The 18,058-nt window shown below is 49.5% G+C and overlaps 1 protein-coding gene across 2 annotated transcripts in view; it reads right to left on the reverse strand.

Annotated features, from left to right (window-relative positions):
* Positions 1–13,081: 13,081 nt before the first annotated feature.
* Positions 13,082–18,058, reverse strand: part of cdk15 (cyclin-dependent kinase 15) — a 152,861-nt gene continuing 147,884 nt past the window's right edge. For both annotated transcript variants that reach the window (XM_072481644.1, XM_072481638.1), the window contains one exon: positions 13,082–17,012. In XM_072481644.1, the coding sequence (XP_072337745.1) occupies positions 16,999–17,012 (14 nt within the window). In that variant the 3' untranslated portion in view covers positions 13,082–16,998. The remainder of the gene's footprint in view (positions 17,013–18,058) is intronic.

An 18,058-nucleotide genomic window follows, 5' to 3' on the forward strand; every position in this document is an offset into this window, starting at 1 on the left:
ATCACATTGAAGGATTCCCACTGACAGCAAACCACTGACTTTCTGCACTTTCGATTTAAGTTTCATAGAGTGAATTAAATGACTGGGACAGACAGATGGGATTCAGAAATGTGCCTTTACCAGCTGGGAGGGGTGGGTCTCCTCAGGTCTTTGAGCCTCAGTGCCATCTACTCCAGGCAAAATGGGCTCCCAATCTTCAGGGGAGAGGTGAGCAGAGGGGGTGCCTTGGATTTAGATGAGGAGCAGACTCCGCAGCTGCTGGAGGGGGTTTCCGCCTCGGCTGTTGGAGACAGTGAATCACTGGACACTAAAACTGTGAGTGTGCCCAGTCACACTGGGCTACTCTTCAAAGAACAAAACAGCACAGCACAGGAACAGGCCCTTCGGCCCTCCAAGCTTGCGCCGATCACATGTATCGAGATCAGCCGCCTATATCCTTCTATACCCGTCTGTTCATGTACCTATCCAGATAAATCTTTAAGGTCACTAAAGTATCTGCCTCAACTACCTCACTTGGCAGTGCATTCCAGGCCACCACCACCCTCTGTGTAAAAAATGTCCCCCACACATCTCCACTGAACCTATCCTCCCTCACCTTGAACTTGTGCCCCCTTGTAATTGTCATTTCCACCCTGGGAAAAAGCCTCCAACTGTTCACCCTATCTATACCCCTCATAATTTTATAAACTTCTATCAGGTCGCCCATCAGCCTCCGTCTCTCTAGGGAGAAGAATCCCAGTTTATCCAATCTGTCCTCATAGCTAATACCCTCCATACCAGGCAACATCCTGGTAAACCTTTTCTGTACTCTCTCCAAAGCCTCCACTTCCTTCTGGTAGTGTGGTGACCAGAATTGGACACAGTATTCAAAATGTGGCCCAACCAACGTTCTATATAACTGCAACATAATTTGTGAGCATTCATACTCGATAACCCGTCCGATGAAGGCAAGCATGTCATATGCTTTCTTTACCACCATTTCCACCTGTGCTGCCACTTTTAAGGAACTATGGACCTGCACACCCAGATCTCTGTGTCTCTATGCTCCTGCCATTTATTTTATAGCTCCCACCTGAATTGGATCTACCAAAATGCATCACCTCGCATTTGTCCGGGTTAAATTCCATCTGCCATTTCTCCGCTCAATTTTGCAGCCTATCTATATCCTGCTGTATTCTCTGAAAATCTTCATCACTGTCCGCAACTCCTGCAATCTTAGTCACATCTGCAAACTTGCTAATCAGACCCGCTATGTTTTCTTCCAAGTCATTTATTTTTATTACAAACAGCAGAGGTCCCAGTATTGATCCCAGAACACCACTAGTTACAGACCTCCATTCGGAAAAACATCCTTCCACCGCTACCCTCTGTCTTCTATGGCCAAGCCAGTTCTGAATCCATGGCAGCTAGTTCACCGCTGACCCCATGTGATTTAATGTTTTGCACCAGCCTGCTATGAGGGATCTTATCAAATGCTTTACTAAAGTCCATGTCGACAACATCCACAGCCCTTCCCTCATCAATCAATTTTGTCACCTCTTCAAAAAACTCAAATTAAATAGTGAGACATGACCTCAATTGTACAAAATCATGCTGTCTGTCGCTGATAAGACCATTCACTTCCAAATGTGCATTGATCCTATCTCTGAGAATCTTTTCCAACAATTTCACTATCACTGACTTCAAACCCACTGGCCTATAATTACCCAGGTTACCCTTGCAACCCTTCTGAAATAACGGGACCACATTGGCTATCCTCCAATCCTCTGGGATCTCACTCGTGGCCAACGAGGAAACTAAGATTTCTGTTAGAGGCCCAACGATTTAATCTCTTGTCTCCTTCAAAAATCTGGGATAGATGCCATCTGGCCCTGGGGATTTGTCTACCTTAATGCTTTTTTAAAAAATTATTTTTATTCAAAATTTTTGTCAAAAACATAATTTTTGCATAACCATGCGCAACCATTAACATAACAAAATTAAATAAGAGTTAACCATATATACAAAGAAAAGAACAATACAACGTAACGATCCCCCCCCCCCGGATGCTGCTGCTGCTGAACATTACTGCACTCCTAGAAAGTCGTGGAACGGTTGCCACCTCCGAGTGAACCCCGCCATGGACCCTCTCAAGGCGGACTTTATTTTCTCCAGACTGAGAAACCCAGCTATGTCACTAACCCAGGTCTCTACACTCGGGAGGTTCGAGTCCCTCCACATTAACAAGATCCGTCTCCGGGCTACCAGGGAGGCAAAGGTCAATGCATCGCCTCTTTCGCTTCCTGAACTCCCGGATCGTCTGACACACCAAAGGTCGCTGTCTCTGGACTCGGCACCACCCGCGTGTCTAAGATCCTGGACATTGTCACAGCAAATCCCTGCCAGAATCCCTTAAGAGCCGGGCATGCCCAGAACATATGGACATGGTCTGCAAGGCTTCCCGCACACCTCGCACATTTATCCTCAACCAAAAAGAGCTTGCTCATCCTGGTTGCCATCATGTGCGCGCGGTGGACCACCTTAAACTGGATTAAGCTAAGCCTGGCACATGATGAGGAGGAATTGACCCTGTTTAGGGCATCCGCCCACAGGCCCGCATCTAGCTTCCCGCTAGCTCCTCCTCCCATTTGCCCTTAAGTTCCACCATTGGGGCTTCCTCCACCTCCTGTAGTTCCTGGTAGATGTCCGATACCTTCCCCTCCCCTACCCAGGTGCCAGAGACCACCCTATCCTGTATCCTGCATGGGGGTAGCAGCGGAAATGACATCACCTGTTTTTTGAGAAAGGCGCGTACCTGAAGGTATCTGAAAGCATTTCCAGGGGGCAAACTGAATTTCTCCTCCTGCGCTTTCAGGCTGGGAAAGGTCCCGTCTATGAACAGGTCCCCCATCCTTTTAATACCTGCCCTATGCCAGGCATTAAAACCCTCCGTCTATCTTGCCCGGGACAAATCCGTGATTGTTGCGTATCGGGGTCCAGACTGAGGCTCCCTCCACCCCCCTCTGCCTTCTCCACTGACCCCAGATCTTTAATGTCGCCACCACCACCGGACTGGAGGAGTAGCGGGCCGGCGAGAATGGCAGAGGTGCCATTACAAGTGCCCCTAAGCTGGTGCCTTTGCATGAGGCCGCCTCTAACCGCCCCCACGCCAACCCCTCCCCAATACCCATTTCCTAATCATGGCTATGTGAGCCGCCCAATAGTAGCTGCAAAGGTTTGGCATGCCAACTCCCCCCCCCCCCCCCCCCCCCCCCGGACTGCGCTCTAGATACAGTCTCTTTACTCGCGAGTCGTATTTGTCCATACGAATCCCGAGATGATCTTGTTCACCCGCTTAAAGAAGGACTTAGGGATGAAGATGGGAAGGCACTGGAAGACGAACAGGAATCTGGGGAGAACCGTCATCTTAACGGTCTGCACCCTCCCCGCTAGAGAAAGCAGGAGCATGTCCCACCTTTTGAAGTCCCCCTCCATCTGCTCTACCAGCCGAGATAGATTAAGCTTGTGGAGGGCATCCCACTTTCGAGCCATCTGTATCCATAGGTACCGGAAGCTCTGCTCGACCATCTTCAGCGGAAGCTCTCCCAGTCTCTTTTCCTGCCCCTTAGCTTGGATCACAAACATCTCGCTTTTCTTCTTGTTCAGCTTGTACCCCGAGAAATTGCCAAAGTCCCTCAGAAACTGCATGACCTCCCCCATCCCCTCTAGTGGGTCCGAGATGTACAGGAGCAGGTCATCTGCGTAAAGCGAGACTCAATGCTCCTCCCCCCCCCCCAACCAGCCCACGTCAGTTCCTTGAAGTCCGCAGCGCCATAGCCAGCGGCTCTATTGCAAGGGCGAATAGTAACGGGGAGAGGGGGCACCCCTGCCTCGTCCCCCGGTGGAGCCTAAAGTATTCCGACCTCATCCTGTTCGTGCACACACTTGCCACGGGGGCCTGGTAGAGTAGCTGGACCCAACCTATGAACCGCTCACCGAACCCGAACCTTCTTAGCGCCTCCCACAGGTAGTCCCATTCCACCCGGTCAAAGGCTTTCTCTGCGTCCATCGCCGTCACTAATTCTGCCTCCCCTCACTCTTGAGGGCATCATGATGATGTTTAGGAGCCTCTGTACATTAGAGTTCAATTGCCTGCCCTTGACGAAGCCTGTCTAATCCTCCCCTATCACCCCAGGGACACAGTCCTCAATTCTAGCAGTCAAGATCTTGGCCAGCAATTTGGCGTCTACGTTCAGGAGCGATATCGGTCTATAAGATCCACACTGTAGCGGGTCTTTCTCTCGTTTGAGGATGAGTGAAATCGAAGCCTGTGACATTGTTGGGGGGAGGGTCCCCCTCTCTTTGGCCTCATTAAAGGTCCTTAGTAGGAGTGGGCACAGCAGTTCCGAAAATTTCTTGTAGAATTCTACAGGGTAGCCATCCGGCCCCTGGGCCTTGCCCGAGTGCATGTTCCCTGGCCCCTTTACCATCTCCTCCAGCTCTATCGGGGCCCCCAGTCCCTCCACCAGATCCTCTTCCACCTTTGGAAACTTCAGTTGCTCCATGAATTGCTTCGTCCCCTCCCGGCGGAGGCTCTGACTCATACAATTTACCGTAGAACGCCCTAAAAACTTTGTTCACCCCCTCTGGGTCTATGACCGTGTTGCCCTCCTTATCCCGTATTTCCCCAATTTCCTTGGCCGCCTCCCTCTTGCGAAGTTGGTGTGCCAGCATTCTACTCACTTTCTCCCCGTATTCATAGACAGCTCCTTTGGCCTTCCTCAGCTGTGCTACCGCCTTTCCAGTGGTCAGCAGGTCGAATTCCACCTGTAGCCTCCGGTGCTCTTTCACTAGCTCTGTCACGGGGGTCTCCGCGTAATTCTGTCTACTCTGAGTATCTCCTCAACTAGCCTTTCTCTCTCCGCTCTTTCTTTCTTCTCTCTATGAGATCTGATAGAGATCAACTCCCCTCTGGTCACTGCCTTCAGGGCCTCCCACACCGTGGACGGCGCTACCTCCCCCGTATCATTAGTTTCCAGGTAGTTTTTAATGTTCCTCCTTATCCGTCCACAAACCTCATCGTCTGCTAGCAGCCCCACATCTAGCCTCCATAATGGGGGCTGACCTCTCTCCACCCCAAGACGCAAATCCACCCAGTGTGGAGCATGATCGGAGACTGCAATGGCTGAATATTCTGTCCCCTCCACCCTAGGGATTAGCGCCCTGTTCATCACAAAGAAATCTATACGGGAGTAAACCTTGTGGACATGGGAAAAGAAAGAGAACTCCTTTGCCCTCGGTCGGGCGAATCTCCATGGGTCTACGCCCCCCACCTGTTCCATGAATCCCCTCAGTTCTTTAGACGCCGCTGGTCGCTTCCCCGACCTGGGGTTTGACCGGTCCAATACAGGGTCTATGACTGTGTTGAAATCACCCCCCATAATCAGATTGTGTGAGTCTAAGTCCGGAATTTTACCCAGCCTGCATCTCATAAATTCCACGTCATCCCAGTTTGGGGCGTAAACATCCACTAGCAGTACCTGAGTCCCCTGCAGCTTCCCGCTAACCATGATGTATCTGCCCCCCTTATCAGCCACAATATTCCCTGCCTCAAAAGCCACCCGTTTGCTGACCAGGATTGCTACTCCTCTGGTCTTTGAATCCAGCCCCGAATGGAACACCTGGCTCACCCACCCTTTTCTCAATCTTGTTTGGTCCCCAAGTTTTAGGTGCGTCTCCTGGAGCATGGTTACGTCTGCCTTTAACCCCTTTAGGTGCGAGAACATGCGAGCCATCTTGACCGGCCCATTTAGGCCCCGCACATTCCACGTGATCAGCCTGGATGGGGGGCTGGCCCCCCCCTCCCCTGCCGATGAGCCATCTGCCTTTTTCGGCCAGCCACGAGCCCGCATCTCCCCACTTACTCGAGCCCTCCCATTGGTCCCCCCCTCCCCGACTCTCCCTCTGTTCCCCCATGTTGGCTCCTTTTCTGTCAGCAAAGCAGCAGCCCCCCCTTCCCCCCCGCCCCACCCCCGAGCAGCCCCGTGATCCCAAACCCCCAAGTCAAGCACCCGCTTGACACTGGCTCGCCCCCTATTACGCTTCCGTGATTCAGCTGACCCATGCTGATCCTGGCCGCTCCCGCCTCTGTCCCCGATTATTCAGATGCCTTGTTTTTTTCGGGCCCCTCCCTCCCTGTGGAAAGCCCAGCTTATCTGCTTCAACGGCCCCCAAAGAACATTTCCCGCCCCCCTCTCCGCACGAAACAAACAGCAAACCCTGGGCACAAACCCAACCCCACAAAAGAAACGGCTCCGGCTGCCAGGAGAGCAGCCCGACGTGTAGGCCCCTCTCCTCCCTCTGCGGCCGAGCTTCACAGAAGCCGAAAACATGGCTGAAGACACAGGGAACAAACAAAAATAAGAGGGAACAACATAATGCCGCTCCCCCCGGCTACTCGGCAATTACCATCCCCACCAGAGTAACATCCCAGTCTGGCTGTCCTTTAGGTTGAGTCCAACTTTTCTTGCTTGATAAAGTTCCACGCCTCGTCCGGTGTATCAAAGTAACGGTGGCAATCTTGATACTTGACCCACAGCTCGCCGGATGCAACAGCCCGAACTTCACCCCTTTGCTGTGGAGGGCCGCCTTAGCCCGGTCGAATCCACCGCACCTCTTGGCCAGTTCTGCTCCCAGGTCCTGGTAGATGCAGATTACGCTGTTCTCCCACCTGCTGCTCCGCTCCTTTTTAGCCCATCACAGGACTCGTTCCTTATCCGAGAAGCAGTGGAACTGTAACACCATGGCCCTCGGCGGTTCATTCGTTTTGGGCCTCCTTGCAAGGACTCTGTGCGCCCCATCTAGTTCCAGAGGCCGAGGGAATGCTCCTGGCCCCATCAGGGTCCCCAGTAACGTGGTCATGAATGCGCTCGCATCCGACTCCTCCGCACCCTCAGGTAGGCCCAGAATGCTCAGGTTTTGCCTTCTGGACCTGTTTTCAAGGTCTTCCAGCCTCTCCTGCCACCTCTTATGTAGGGCGCCATGCGCCTCCACCCTGACGGCCAGGCCCAGTATCTCATCCTCATTATCCCAGACCTTTTTCTCAATATCCTTGATCGCCTTCTCCAGCATCTTCTGGATCTCAACCATTTTCTCCATTGAGGCCTTCATTGGAGCCAGCATCTCCATTTTCAGGTCAGCAAAGAAACATCTAAGGAACTCCTGCTGTTCCCGGGACCACTGGGCCCGTGCTGCCTGATCCAAGCCGGCCGCCATTTTCTGTTCCCGCGCCCGTTCTTGCCGCTTCTCGTTGCTCGTTTGTTTGGCCGTCCTGCTCCTGGTCCCTTCCAAAAACTACTGTGGGGAGCCTTCTAGCGCCGTTTGCCTGCCGAAAAGGGGCCATCAAAGCTCCTTGAAAGGGCGCGTTGGTCCATTAGCGGCGGGAGCTGCCGAAAACGCAACCTACCCGCGCATGGCCGCCACCGGAAGTCCACCTTAATGCTTTTTAACACACCTAAAATTTCCTCCCTCGTAATAACGACCTGGTGTTGTAAAGTATTTACACATCCGTCTGAGACACCACCAATCAATGTGTCCCTCTCCTTTGTGAACACCTTTGCAAAATACTCATTAAGGATCTCACCTTCTTTTGGTTCTACGCATAATTTCCTCCTTTGTCCTCGAGTGGACCAACTCTTTCTCTAGCTACCCTCTTGTTCCCAATATCTGTATAAAATGCCTTGGGATTCATCTTAATCCTGTCTTCCAAGGACATTTCCTGACCCCTTTTTGCCCTCCTAACTCCTTGTTTGAGATCTTTTCTACTTTCCTTGATTTCCTCAAGTGCTTCATCTGTTTTTAGTTGCCTAGACCTCACATATGCATCTTTTCTTTTTGACTCGACTCGCTTTTCCCCGTCATACACGGATCCTGAATCCTGACTTTCGTCGGCACATGCCTGTCCTACACTCCCATCAACTGCTCCTTAAAAGACTCCATGTCAAATGTGGATTTACCCTCAAACAGCTTCTCCCAAACAACAGCCTCCAAATCCTGCCTAATCTGGTTGTGGTTAGCCTTACCCCAATTTAGCACCTTAACCCTAGGACAACATTCGTCCTTTCCCAAGAGTATCCGAAAGCTTACGGAATTGCGGTCACTCTTCGCCACATGTTCCCCCACTGCAACCTTGATGACCTGGCCAGGCTCATTCCCTAGTACTAGGTCCAGTATAGCCCCCTCTCTCGTCGGACTATCCACACATTGTTCCAAAAAACCTTCCTGGACTCATTTAACAAACTCCTCACCATCCAGACCCCAAGCCCTAAGGAATTTCCAGTCAATATGAGGAAAATTAAAGTCTCCCACTACAACAACTCTATTATTTCCACATCTATCCAGAATCTGCTTGCATATTTGTTCTTCAACTTTCTGTGGGCTGTTGGGAGGCCCGGAGTAGAACATAGAACATAGAACATTACAGCGCAGTACAGGCCCTTCGGCCCTCGATGTTGCACCGACCTGTGAAACCACTCTAAAGCCCATCTACACTATTCCCTTATCGTCCATATGTCTATCCAATGACCATTTGAATGCCCTTAGTGTTGGCGAGTCCACTACTGTTGCAGGCAGGGCATTCCACGCCCTTACTACTCTCTGAGTAAAGAACCTACCTCTGACATCTGTCCTATATCTTTCTCCCCTCAATTTAAAGCTATGTCCCCTCGTGCTAGAGATCACCATCCGAGGAAAAAGGCTCTCACTGTCCACCCTATCTAATCCTCTGATCATCTTGTATGCCTCAATTAAGTCACCTCTTAACCTTCTTCTCTCTAACGAAAACAGCCTCAAGTCCCTCAGCCTTCCCTCATAAGATCTTCCCTCCATACCAGGCAACATGCTGGTAAATCTCTTCTGCACCCTTTCCAATGCTTCCACATCCTTCCTATAATGCGGCGACCAGAATTACAGGCAATACTCCAAATGCGGCTGCACCATGACCTCATGGCTTCGAAACTCAATCCCTCTACCAATAAAAGCTAACACACCGTACGCCTTCTTAACAGCCCTCTCAAACTGGTGGCAACTTTCAGGGATCTATGTACATGGACACCGAGATCTCTCTGCTCATCCACACTACCAAGAATCTTACAATTAGCCCAGTACTCTGTCTTCCTGTTATTCCTTCCAAAATGAATCGCCTCACACTTTTCTGCATTAAACTCCATTTGCCACCTCTCAGCCCAGCACTGCAGCTTATCTATGTCCCTCTGTAACTTGTAACATCCTTCCGCACTGTCCACAACTCCACCGACTTTAGTGTCATTTGCAAATTTACTCACCCATCCTTCTACGCCCTCCTCCAGGTCATTTATAAAAATGACAAACAGCAGTGGCCCCAAAACAGATCCTTGTGGTACACCACTAGTAACTGGACTCCAGTCTGAACATTTCCCATCAACCACCACCCTTTGTCTTCTTCCAGCTAGCCAATTTCTGATCCAAACTGCTAAATAACCCTGGATCCCATGCCTCCGTAATTTATGCAGTAGTCTACCATGGGGAACCTTTACTGAACGCTTTACTGAAATCCATATACGCCACATCAATTGCTTTAACCTCATCCACCTGTTTGGTCACCTTCTCAAAGAACTCAATAAGGTTTGTGAGGCACGACCTACCCTTCACAAAACCGTGTTGACTATCTCTAATCAAATTATTCCTTTCCAGATGATTATACATCCTTTCTCTTATAAATGTTTCCAATACTTTGCCCACAACAGAAGTAAGGCTCACTGGTCTATAGTTACCGGGGTTGTCTCTACTCCCCTTCTTGAACAAGGGGACAACATTTGCTATCCTCCAGTCTTCTGGCACTATTCCTGCAGACAAAGGTGACTTAAAGATCAAAGCCAAAGGCTCAGCAATCTCCTTCCTAGCTTCCCAGAGAATCCTAGGATAAATCCCATCCGGGCCAGGGGACTTATCAATTTTTACACTTTCCAGAATTGCTAACACCTCCTCCTTATGAACCTCAAGCCCTTCTAGTCTAGTAGCCTGAATCTCAGTATTCTCGACAACATTGTCTTTTTCCTGTGTGAATACTGACGAAAAATATTCATTTAGCACCTCTCCTATCTCCTGGGACTCCACGCACAACTTCCCACTACTGTCCTTGACTGGCCCTACTCCCACCCTAGTCATTCTTTTATTCCTGACATATCTATAGAAGGCTTTAGGGTTATCCTGGATCCTACCTGCCAAAGACTTCTCATGTCCCCTCCTGGCTCTTCTTAGCTCTCTCTTTAGGTCCTTCCTAGCTAACTTGTAACTCTCGAGCGCCCTAACTGAACCTTCATGTCTCATCTTTACATAAGCCTCCCTCTTCCTCTTGACAAGTGTTTCGACTGCTTTAGTAAACCACTGTTCCCTCGCTCGACCACTTCCTCCCTGCCTGACAGGTACATACTTATCAAGGACACGCAGTAGCTGTTCCTTGAACAAGCTCCACATTTCCATTGTGCCCATCCCCTGCAGTTTTCCTCTCCATCCGATGCATCCTAAGTCTTGCCTCATCACATTATAATTACCTTTCCCCCAGATATAACTCTTGCCCTGCGGTATATACCTATCCCTTTCCATCACTAAAGTAAACGTAATCGAATTGTGGTCACTATCACCAAAGTGCTCACCTATCTCCAATTCTAACACCTTTCCTGGTTCATTACGCAGTACCAAATCCAATATGGCCTCGCCTCTCATTGGCCTATCTACATACTGTGTCAGGAAACCCTCCTGCACATATTGGACAAAAACGGACCCATCTAAAATACTCGAACTATAGCGTTTCCAGTCAATATTTGGAAAGTTAAAGTCCCCCATAACAACTACCCTGTTGCTTTCGCTCCTATCCAGAATCATCTTTGCAATCCTTTCCTCTACATCGCTGGAACTTTAGAAAACCCCTAACAGAGTGACCTCTCCTTTCCTGTTTCTAACCTCAGCCCATACTACCTCAGTAGATGAGTCCTCATCAAACGTCCTTTCTGCCACCGTAATACTGTCCTTGACTAACAATGCCACCCCTCCTCTTCTTTTACCACCTTCCCTGTGCTTACTGAAATACCTAAACCCTGGCACCTGCAACAACCATTCCTGTCCCTGCTTTATCCATGTCTCTGAAATGGCCACAACATCGAAGTCCCAGGTACCAACCCATGCCGCAAGTTCACCCACCTTATTCTGGATGCTCCTGGCATTGAAGACACACTTTAAACCACCTTCCTGCCTGCCGGTACACTCCTGCCACTTTGAAACCTTACTCATGACCTCACTACTCTCACCCTCCTGTATACTGGAGCTACAATTCAGGTTCCCAATCCCCTGCTGAGCTAGTTTAAACCCTCCAGAAGTGCATTGGCAAATTTCCCCCCAGGATATTGGTACCCCTCTGGTCCAGGTGTAGACCATCCCGTTTGTAGAGGTCCCACCGACCCCAGAATGAGCCCAATTATCCAGAAATCTGAAACCCTCCCTCCTGCACCATCCCTGTAGCCACGTGTTCAACTCCTCTCTCTCCCTATTCCTCGTCTCGCTAGCACGTGGCACGGATAACAACTCAGAGATAATAACTCTGTTTGTCCTAGATCTAAGTTTCCACCCGAGCTCCCTGAATTCCTGCCTTACATCCCTATCCCTTTTCCTACCTATGCCGTTGGTACCTATGTGGACCATGACTTGGGGCTGCTCCCCCTCCCCCTTAAGGATCCCGAAAACACGATCCGAGACATCACGGACCCTGGCACCTGGGAGGCAACACACCAACCGCGAGTCTCTCTCGTTCCCACAGAATCTCCTATCTATCCCCCTAACTATGGAGTCTCCAATGACTAATGCTCTACTCCTCTCCCTCCTTCCCTTCTGAGCAACAGGGACAGACTCTGTGCCAGAGACCTGTACCCCATGGCTTACCCCTGGTAAGTCCCCCCCCCAACATTATCCAAAGCGGTATATTTGTTACAAAGGGGAACGACCACAGGGGATCCCTGTACTGACTGCTTCCTCCCAGCCCCTCTCACCGTCACCCATCTATCTTTATTCTTTGGAGTAACTACATCCCTGAAACTTCTATCTCTAACCACCTCTGCCTCCCGAATGATCCAAAGTTCATCCAGCTCCAGCTCCAGTTCCCTAACATGGTTTCTGAGGAGCTGGAGATGGGTGCACTTCCCACAGATGAAATCAGCAGGGACACCCCCATCATAGTGACTGCCCCTTCCTGTTTGTGAGTTCTACCCACAGTGTCTCATTACTTGATTCTTACAAGGTGTCCTCCTTCTGAACAGCTGCAATATGTTCTCTAACCAGTGTTGCAACTCCCCCACCTCTTTTACCTCGCCTAAAACACCTATATCCCGGAATATTTAGCTGCCAGTCCTGTCCCTTTTTCAACCAAGTCTATGTTACCACATCCAAGTTCTGCGCATGAATCAAGGCTTTAATAAAAATGAAAGCAAATTACTGCGGATGCTGGAATCTGAAACCAAAAAGAAAATGCTGAAAAATCTCAGCAGGTCTGGCAGCATCTGTAGGGAGAGAAAAGAGCCAACGTTTCGAGTCCAGATGACCCTTTGTCAAAGCTTTGCCAAAGCTAATCAAGGCTTTAAGTTCATCTGTCTCTTCTCCGTGCATTGAAGCAGATATACTCCAGACCTCCAGGCCCACTGAGATCGACCTCCCCCAGCTTGCCCTTCCTCTTAGCCAGCCTGGCACTGGTATTATGCTCATCCCCAGTCTTGCTGCCTTACTGTTCCGATTCCCACCCCCTTGCCACATCCGTTTATTTATGTCCTGCACCGTAACACGCACAGAAGAGGAAATAAAAATATTGAGTGGCTAATTTCCCCTGTGGTCTGGGGGACAGGGGGGGGGGGGGGGGGGGGGGGGGGTTGGCCTTCCTTTTAATTGGATATTGGACCTACGCTCAGTGGCACAGTGAAACAAGTGGAATCAAGCTGGAAACCACCAAACCCAAGAATGAATTATACCTTCCTGAAGAAAATATTTATCATTGTTCGAAATTAAGTTGAAAAGACACCAGAAAGACAGCCACATCAGACAAGGTTTATTCTGGATTAGTTACACACAGAATTCCTCACACTAACCCTCAATTGGTATACGCAACAGACAGGAGCAGTCAATGGCTAGACTCCCCCTGTCCATCAGGGACGCACAGGCAACTGGGCAGCACTGATGAGTAAGGGACTCATCAAGAGAGCAATGTTCACATTGGGCAATGTTTCCCCCCCCTCAGCCGCATCCTCCTCCCGCCCGCCGACCCCCAGGGTGACGGGGCCACAGGAACACATGCCCGCAATGGGACACTATCCCAACACTGAATGAATGCGGTATAAAGCTACATCAAGGCTATGGTGTGTCAAACCCAACTCTCAATATAAAAGCCGCATCACCATGTGGTGTCCAATGAATGAACCCATTGGATGGGAATAGGTGATCAGATACACACAGGACAGTCCAGTCCAGGCACAAAGCACACATTTGACAATGAGCATTTATGATTTGGGGGAAATTGTTTAAGAATAGTTTATGTAGCGCCTTTCATGATCTCAGGATGCCCTCAAGTGCTTTGCAGCCAATGAAGCAATTTTCAAGTGTAGTCACGGTTGTAATGCAGGAAACGCAGCGGCCGTTTTGTTGCACAGGGTGATCCTACAAACAGCAATGCAATCATGCCCAGATATTCGTTTATTGAGGTTATGTTGGATGAGGGATAACTCTTGGCCCTGCTCACTGGGGAAAACTCTCCAGTTCTCCCCAGAGGGCAGGCGGGGCCAATGTCTCATGCAAAAGATGGCACTTCCAGCAGTGCAGTGGGCCCTCAGTAGTGCACTAAGATTGTCAGCCTAGATTCTGCACTGAACTTATTTGGAATGGGGGCTTGAACCTATGAGTTGCTGACGGGAGGGCAAACAACTGAGTCATGGTTCACGAAGAAAATCCTTCGAATTTGCCATTCCCGTAGATTGGGAAATTGCACAGGGTTAGTGCAGAGCCACATCAGGAGATCAACTAAATTATTATCTCACAACCCTTGGGAAGTGCCACATTACGAATGAACGGCAGGCAGTTGGCCGAAAGCAGGAACTTCTTTCCTGTCAGCAGGAAGGGCAACACTTGTGTGAATTGGGTAAATCTAACTGTCCCTGGGAGATCACACCTTTTGTTTGATGAGTTGCAGCCCATTTATGTCCTCTGTTGTGAGGTCCATCACTCAATATCAGAGGAAAAGGGCAAATCGAACGTCCTCCAGAATGACGCTCTTCACAATGGAACACATACACATCAATTTGGATTTGGTGGGGCTGTTCTGTTATTGAGGTCAATTGCATATTGCCACACCCTCAAACCCCAGCTCCCAATCAACCTCACATTTGAAGTGGAGTGGAAGGGGGGGGGCAGTGGTGAATGTAGAGATCTCACTGGAATGTGGCTTCTGAGGACATGATACCCTACATTAAAAAAAAAAAATTTAGAGTACCCAATTCACTTTTTCCAATTAAGGGGCAATTTAACCTGGGCAATCCACCTACCCTGCACATCCTTTGGGTTGTGGGGGCGAAACCCACGCAAACACGGGGAGAATGTGCAAACTCCACACGGACAGTGACCCAGAGCCAGGACCGAACCTGGATATCCTACATTATTTACTCAGGAATCTGAATGCCTGCAGATTGAGGCAAGTCTATCCTGATAAGGGCATCGCTCACACTGTTTCTCACATGTATGGTTTTCGGGTCATCAGTCTCTAGCACAGGAACCAACTATGAACTTAGAACCACACCTGTCCCAACCAACGCCAATGATAACTTCCAGTAATATATTTCCCCAAATATCAATTATCTCCAATATGCTTTTACGTTAACTGAGCTCATCAAAGCAAATAAATGACAGTGCATTCCAATTCTGGCACAGAGAGCAGGTACAGCACAAGGTTAGATAGAGAGGAAAGCTCCCTTTACACTGTCCCCATCAATCACTCCCAGGGCAGGTACAGCACAAGGTTAGATAGAGAGGAAAGCTCCCTTTACACTGTCCCCATCAAACACTCCCAGGGCAGGTACAGCACAAGGTTAGATAGAGAGGAAAGCTCCCTTTATACTGTCCCCATCAAACACTCCCAGGGCAGGTACAGCACAAGGTTAGATAGAGAGGAAAGCTCCCTTTACACTGTCCCCATCAAACACTCCCAGGGCAGGTACAGTACAGGGTTAGATAGAGAGGAAAGCTCCCTTTACACTGTCCCCATCAAACACTCCCATCAGCACAGGGTTAGATAGAGAGGAAAGCTCCCTTTACACTGTCCCCATCAAACACTCCCATCAGCACAGTGTTAGATAAAGAGTAAAGCTCCCTTTACACTGTCCCCATTAAACACTCCCAGGGCAGGTACAGCACGGGATTAGACACAGAGTAAATGTCCCTTTACATGTCCCCATCAAACACTCGCAGGACAGGTACAACACGGGGTTTTTGATAGAGTAAAGCTCCCTCTACATTGTCATAGAATCCCTACAGTGTAGGGCGGTACGGTAGTGCAGTGGTTAGCACTACTGCTTACAGCACAGATGATGCGGGTTTGATCCCGATCCCGGGCCACTGTCTGTGTGGAGTTTGCACATTCTCCCCGTGTCTGCGTGGGTTTCACCCCCACAACCCAAAGATGTGCAGGGTAGGTGTACTGGCCACACAAAATTGTCCCTTAATTGGAAAAAAGATGATTGGGTATTCTGCATTTTTAAAAAAGAAAAAAAAAGAATCCCTACAGTGCAAAAGGAGGCCATTCAGCCCATCAAGCCTGCACCGGTCCTTGAAAGAGCACCCTACTTAAGCCGACACCTCCACCCAATCCCCATAACCCAGTAACCCCACCTAACCTTATTGATGCGAAGGCCCAATTTAGCATGGCCAATCCACCTAACCTGCACAACTTTGGACTGTGCGACTAAACTGGAGCACCTGGAGGAAACCCGCGCAGACAGGGGGAGAAAGAGCACACTCCACATTGTCACCCGAGGCTAGAATTGAAACCGGGACCCTGGAGCTGTAAGGCATCAGTGCTAACCACTGTGCTACCTTACCGCCCAAAACACTCATCATGTTCCCATCAACCACTCCCAGGACAGGTACAACACAGGGTTAGATACTGAGTAAAGCTTCCTTTACACTGTCCCCATCAAACAAACCCAGGACAGGCACAGCACAAGGTTAGATACAGAGTAAAGCTCCCTCTACACTGTCCCCATCAAACATTCCCAGTACAGGTACAACACGGGGTCAGATACAGAGTAAAGTTCCCTCTACACTGTCCCCATCAAACACTCCCAGTACAGGTACAACACGGGGTCAGATACAGAGTAAAGTTCCCTCTACACTGTCCCCATCAAACACTCCCAGGACAGGTACAGCACGGGGTTCGATACAGAGTAAAGCTCCCTCAACACTGTCCCCATCAAACACTCCCAGGACAGGTACAGCACGGGGTTAGATACAAAGTAAAACTCCCTCAACACTGTCCCCATCAAACACTCCCAGGACAGGTACAGCACAAGGTTAGATACAGAGTAAAGCTCTCTCTACACTGTCCCCATCAAACACTCCCAGGACAGGTACAGCACGGGGTTATATACAGAGTAAAACTCCCTCAACACTGTCCCCATCAAACACTCCCAGGACAGGTACAGCACAGGGTTAGATACAGAGTAAAGCTCTCTCTACACTGTCCCCATCAAACACTCCCAGGACATGTACAGCACGGGGTTATATACAGAGTAAAACTCCCTCAACACTGTCCCCATCAAACACTCCCAGGACAGGTCACTTATGAAGCATCATGGATTGAAAGTTGGTGCACTGAGAGTTTAGGAAGATGAGGTCCGCTAACGAGTCTGAGAGTCTTCATTCTCTCGATGTTGAGGGTCTGGAAGGTCGAATGGCAGTATCTCAGAAAAAACAATCTGCAAAGTATAAGAGCAGAGGGTTAAGGAGATGAAATCATTGGGTATCCAATCATGTGTACGTATGAAATAGGAGATGTAGGCCTTTTGGCCCTTCGTACCTGCCCCTCTGGTCAATAAGATCATGGCTGATCTTTTTGTGTTTCGAATTCCACATTCCCATCTCGCCCCCGATAACCTTCGATTCCCTTGCCTAACAAGAACTTATCTACCTCCAGCTTAAAAATATTTAGTGACCCCCAGCCTCCACTACCTTCTGAGGTAATGAGTCCCAAAGGTGCAAAACCCTCTGGGGAAAAGAAATTATCCTCATCTGGGTGACTGTGTGGAGTTCGCATGTTCTCCCCGCCGTGTCTTCATGGGTTTTCTCCGGTTCCTCCCCACAGTCCAAAGATGTGCAGATTAGGTGGGACTGCGAGGATGGAGCAGGGGAATGGGCCTAGGCACTTGGAGCGAGTCGGAGCAGACTCAATGGGCTCAATGGATTCCTTCTGAACTGTAGTGATCCTATGATTCATCTCTGTCCTGCAAAGGCAACTCCTAAACTCGGCACGGGCTTGGAGGGCCGAAGGGCCTGTTCCTGTGCTGTACTTTTCTTTGTAAAGAGCAATTCAGGATCTTATATACTTCAACCCAATCACCCATCACTCTTCTAAACTGCTCTGGAAAGAAGCCCAGCCTGTTCAACCTTTCCTCACAAGACAAGCCCCTCATTCCAGGTAACAATTTAGTGAACCTCCTCTGAACCGCCTTCAACGCATTTATATAATTTGCGTCAGAAGGAATTATCTTCAGGGGAGAGACAAGTGAAGCCCCACAGGAATATTCAAATTGGGGGCGGGAGAGGCCACTCGGCCCCTCGAGCTTGCTCTCCCATTCAATATGATCATGGCTGATCTGATTGTGACCTCAACCCCACATTCCTGCCCATCCTGATAACCTTTCACCCCCCCCTTGTTAATCCTGAATCTATCCAGCTCTGCCTTAAAAATATTCAAATATTCTGCTTCCACTGCCTTTTGAGAGTTAGAGAGACTCACGACCCT

This window comes from Scyliorhinus torazame, chromosome 2 (assembly GCF_047496885.1).
Source record: "Scyliorhinus torazame isolate Kashiwa2021f chromosome 2, sScyTor2.1, whole genome shotgun sequence".
Taxonomy (NCBI): domain Eukaryota; kingdom Metazoa; phylum Chordata; class Chondrichthyes; order Carcharhiniformes; family Scyliorhinidae; genus Scyliorhinus; species Scyliorhinus torazame.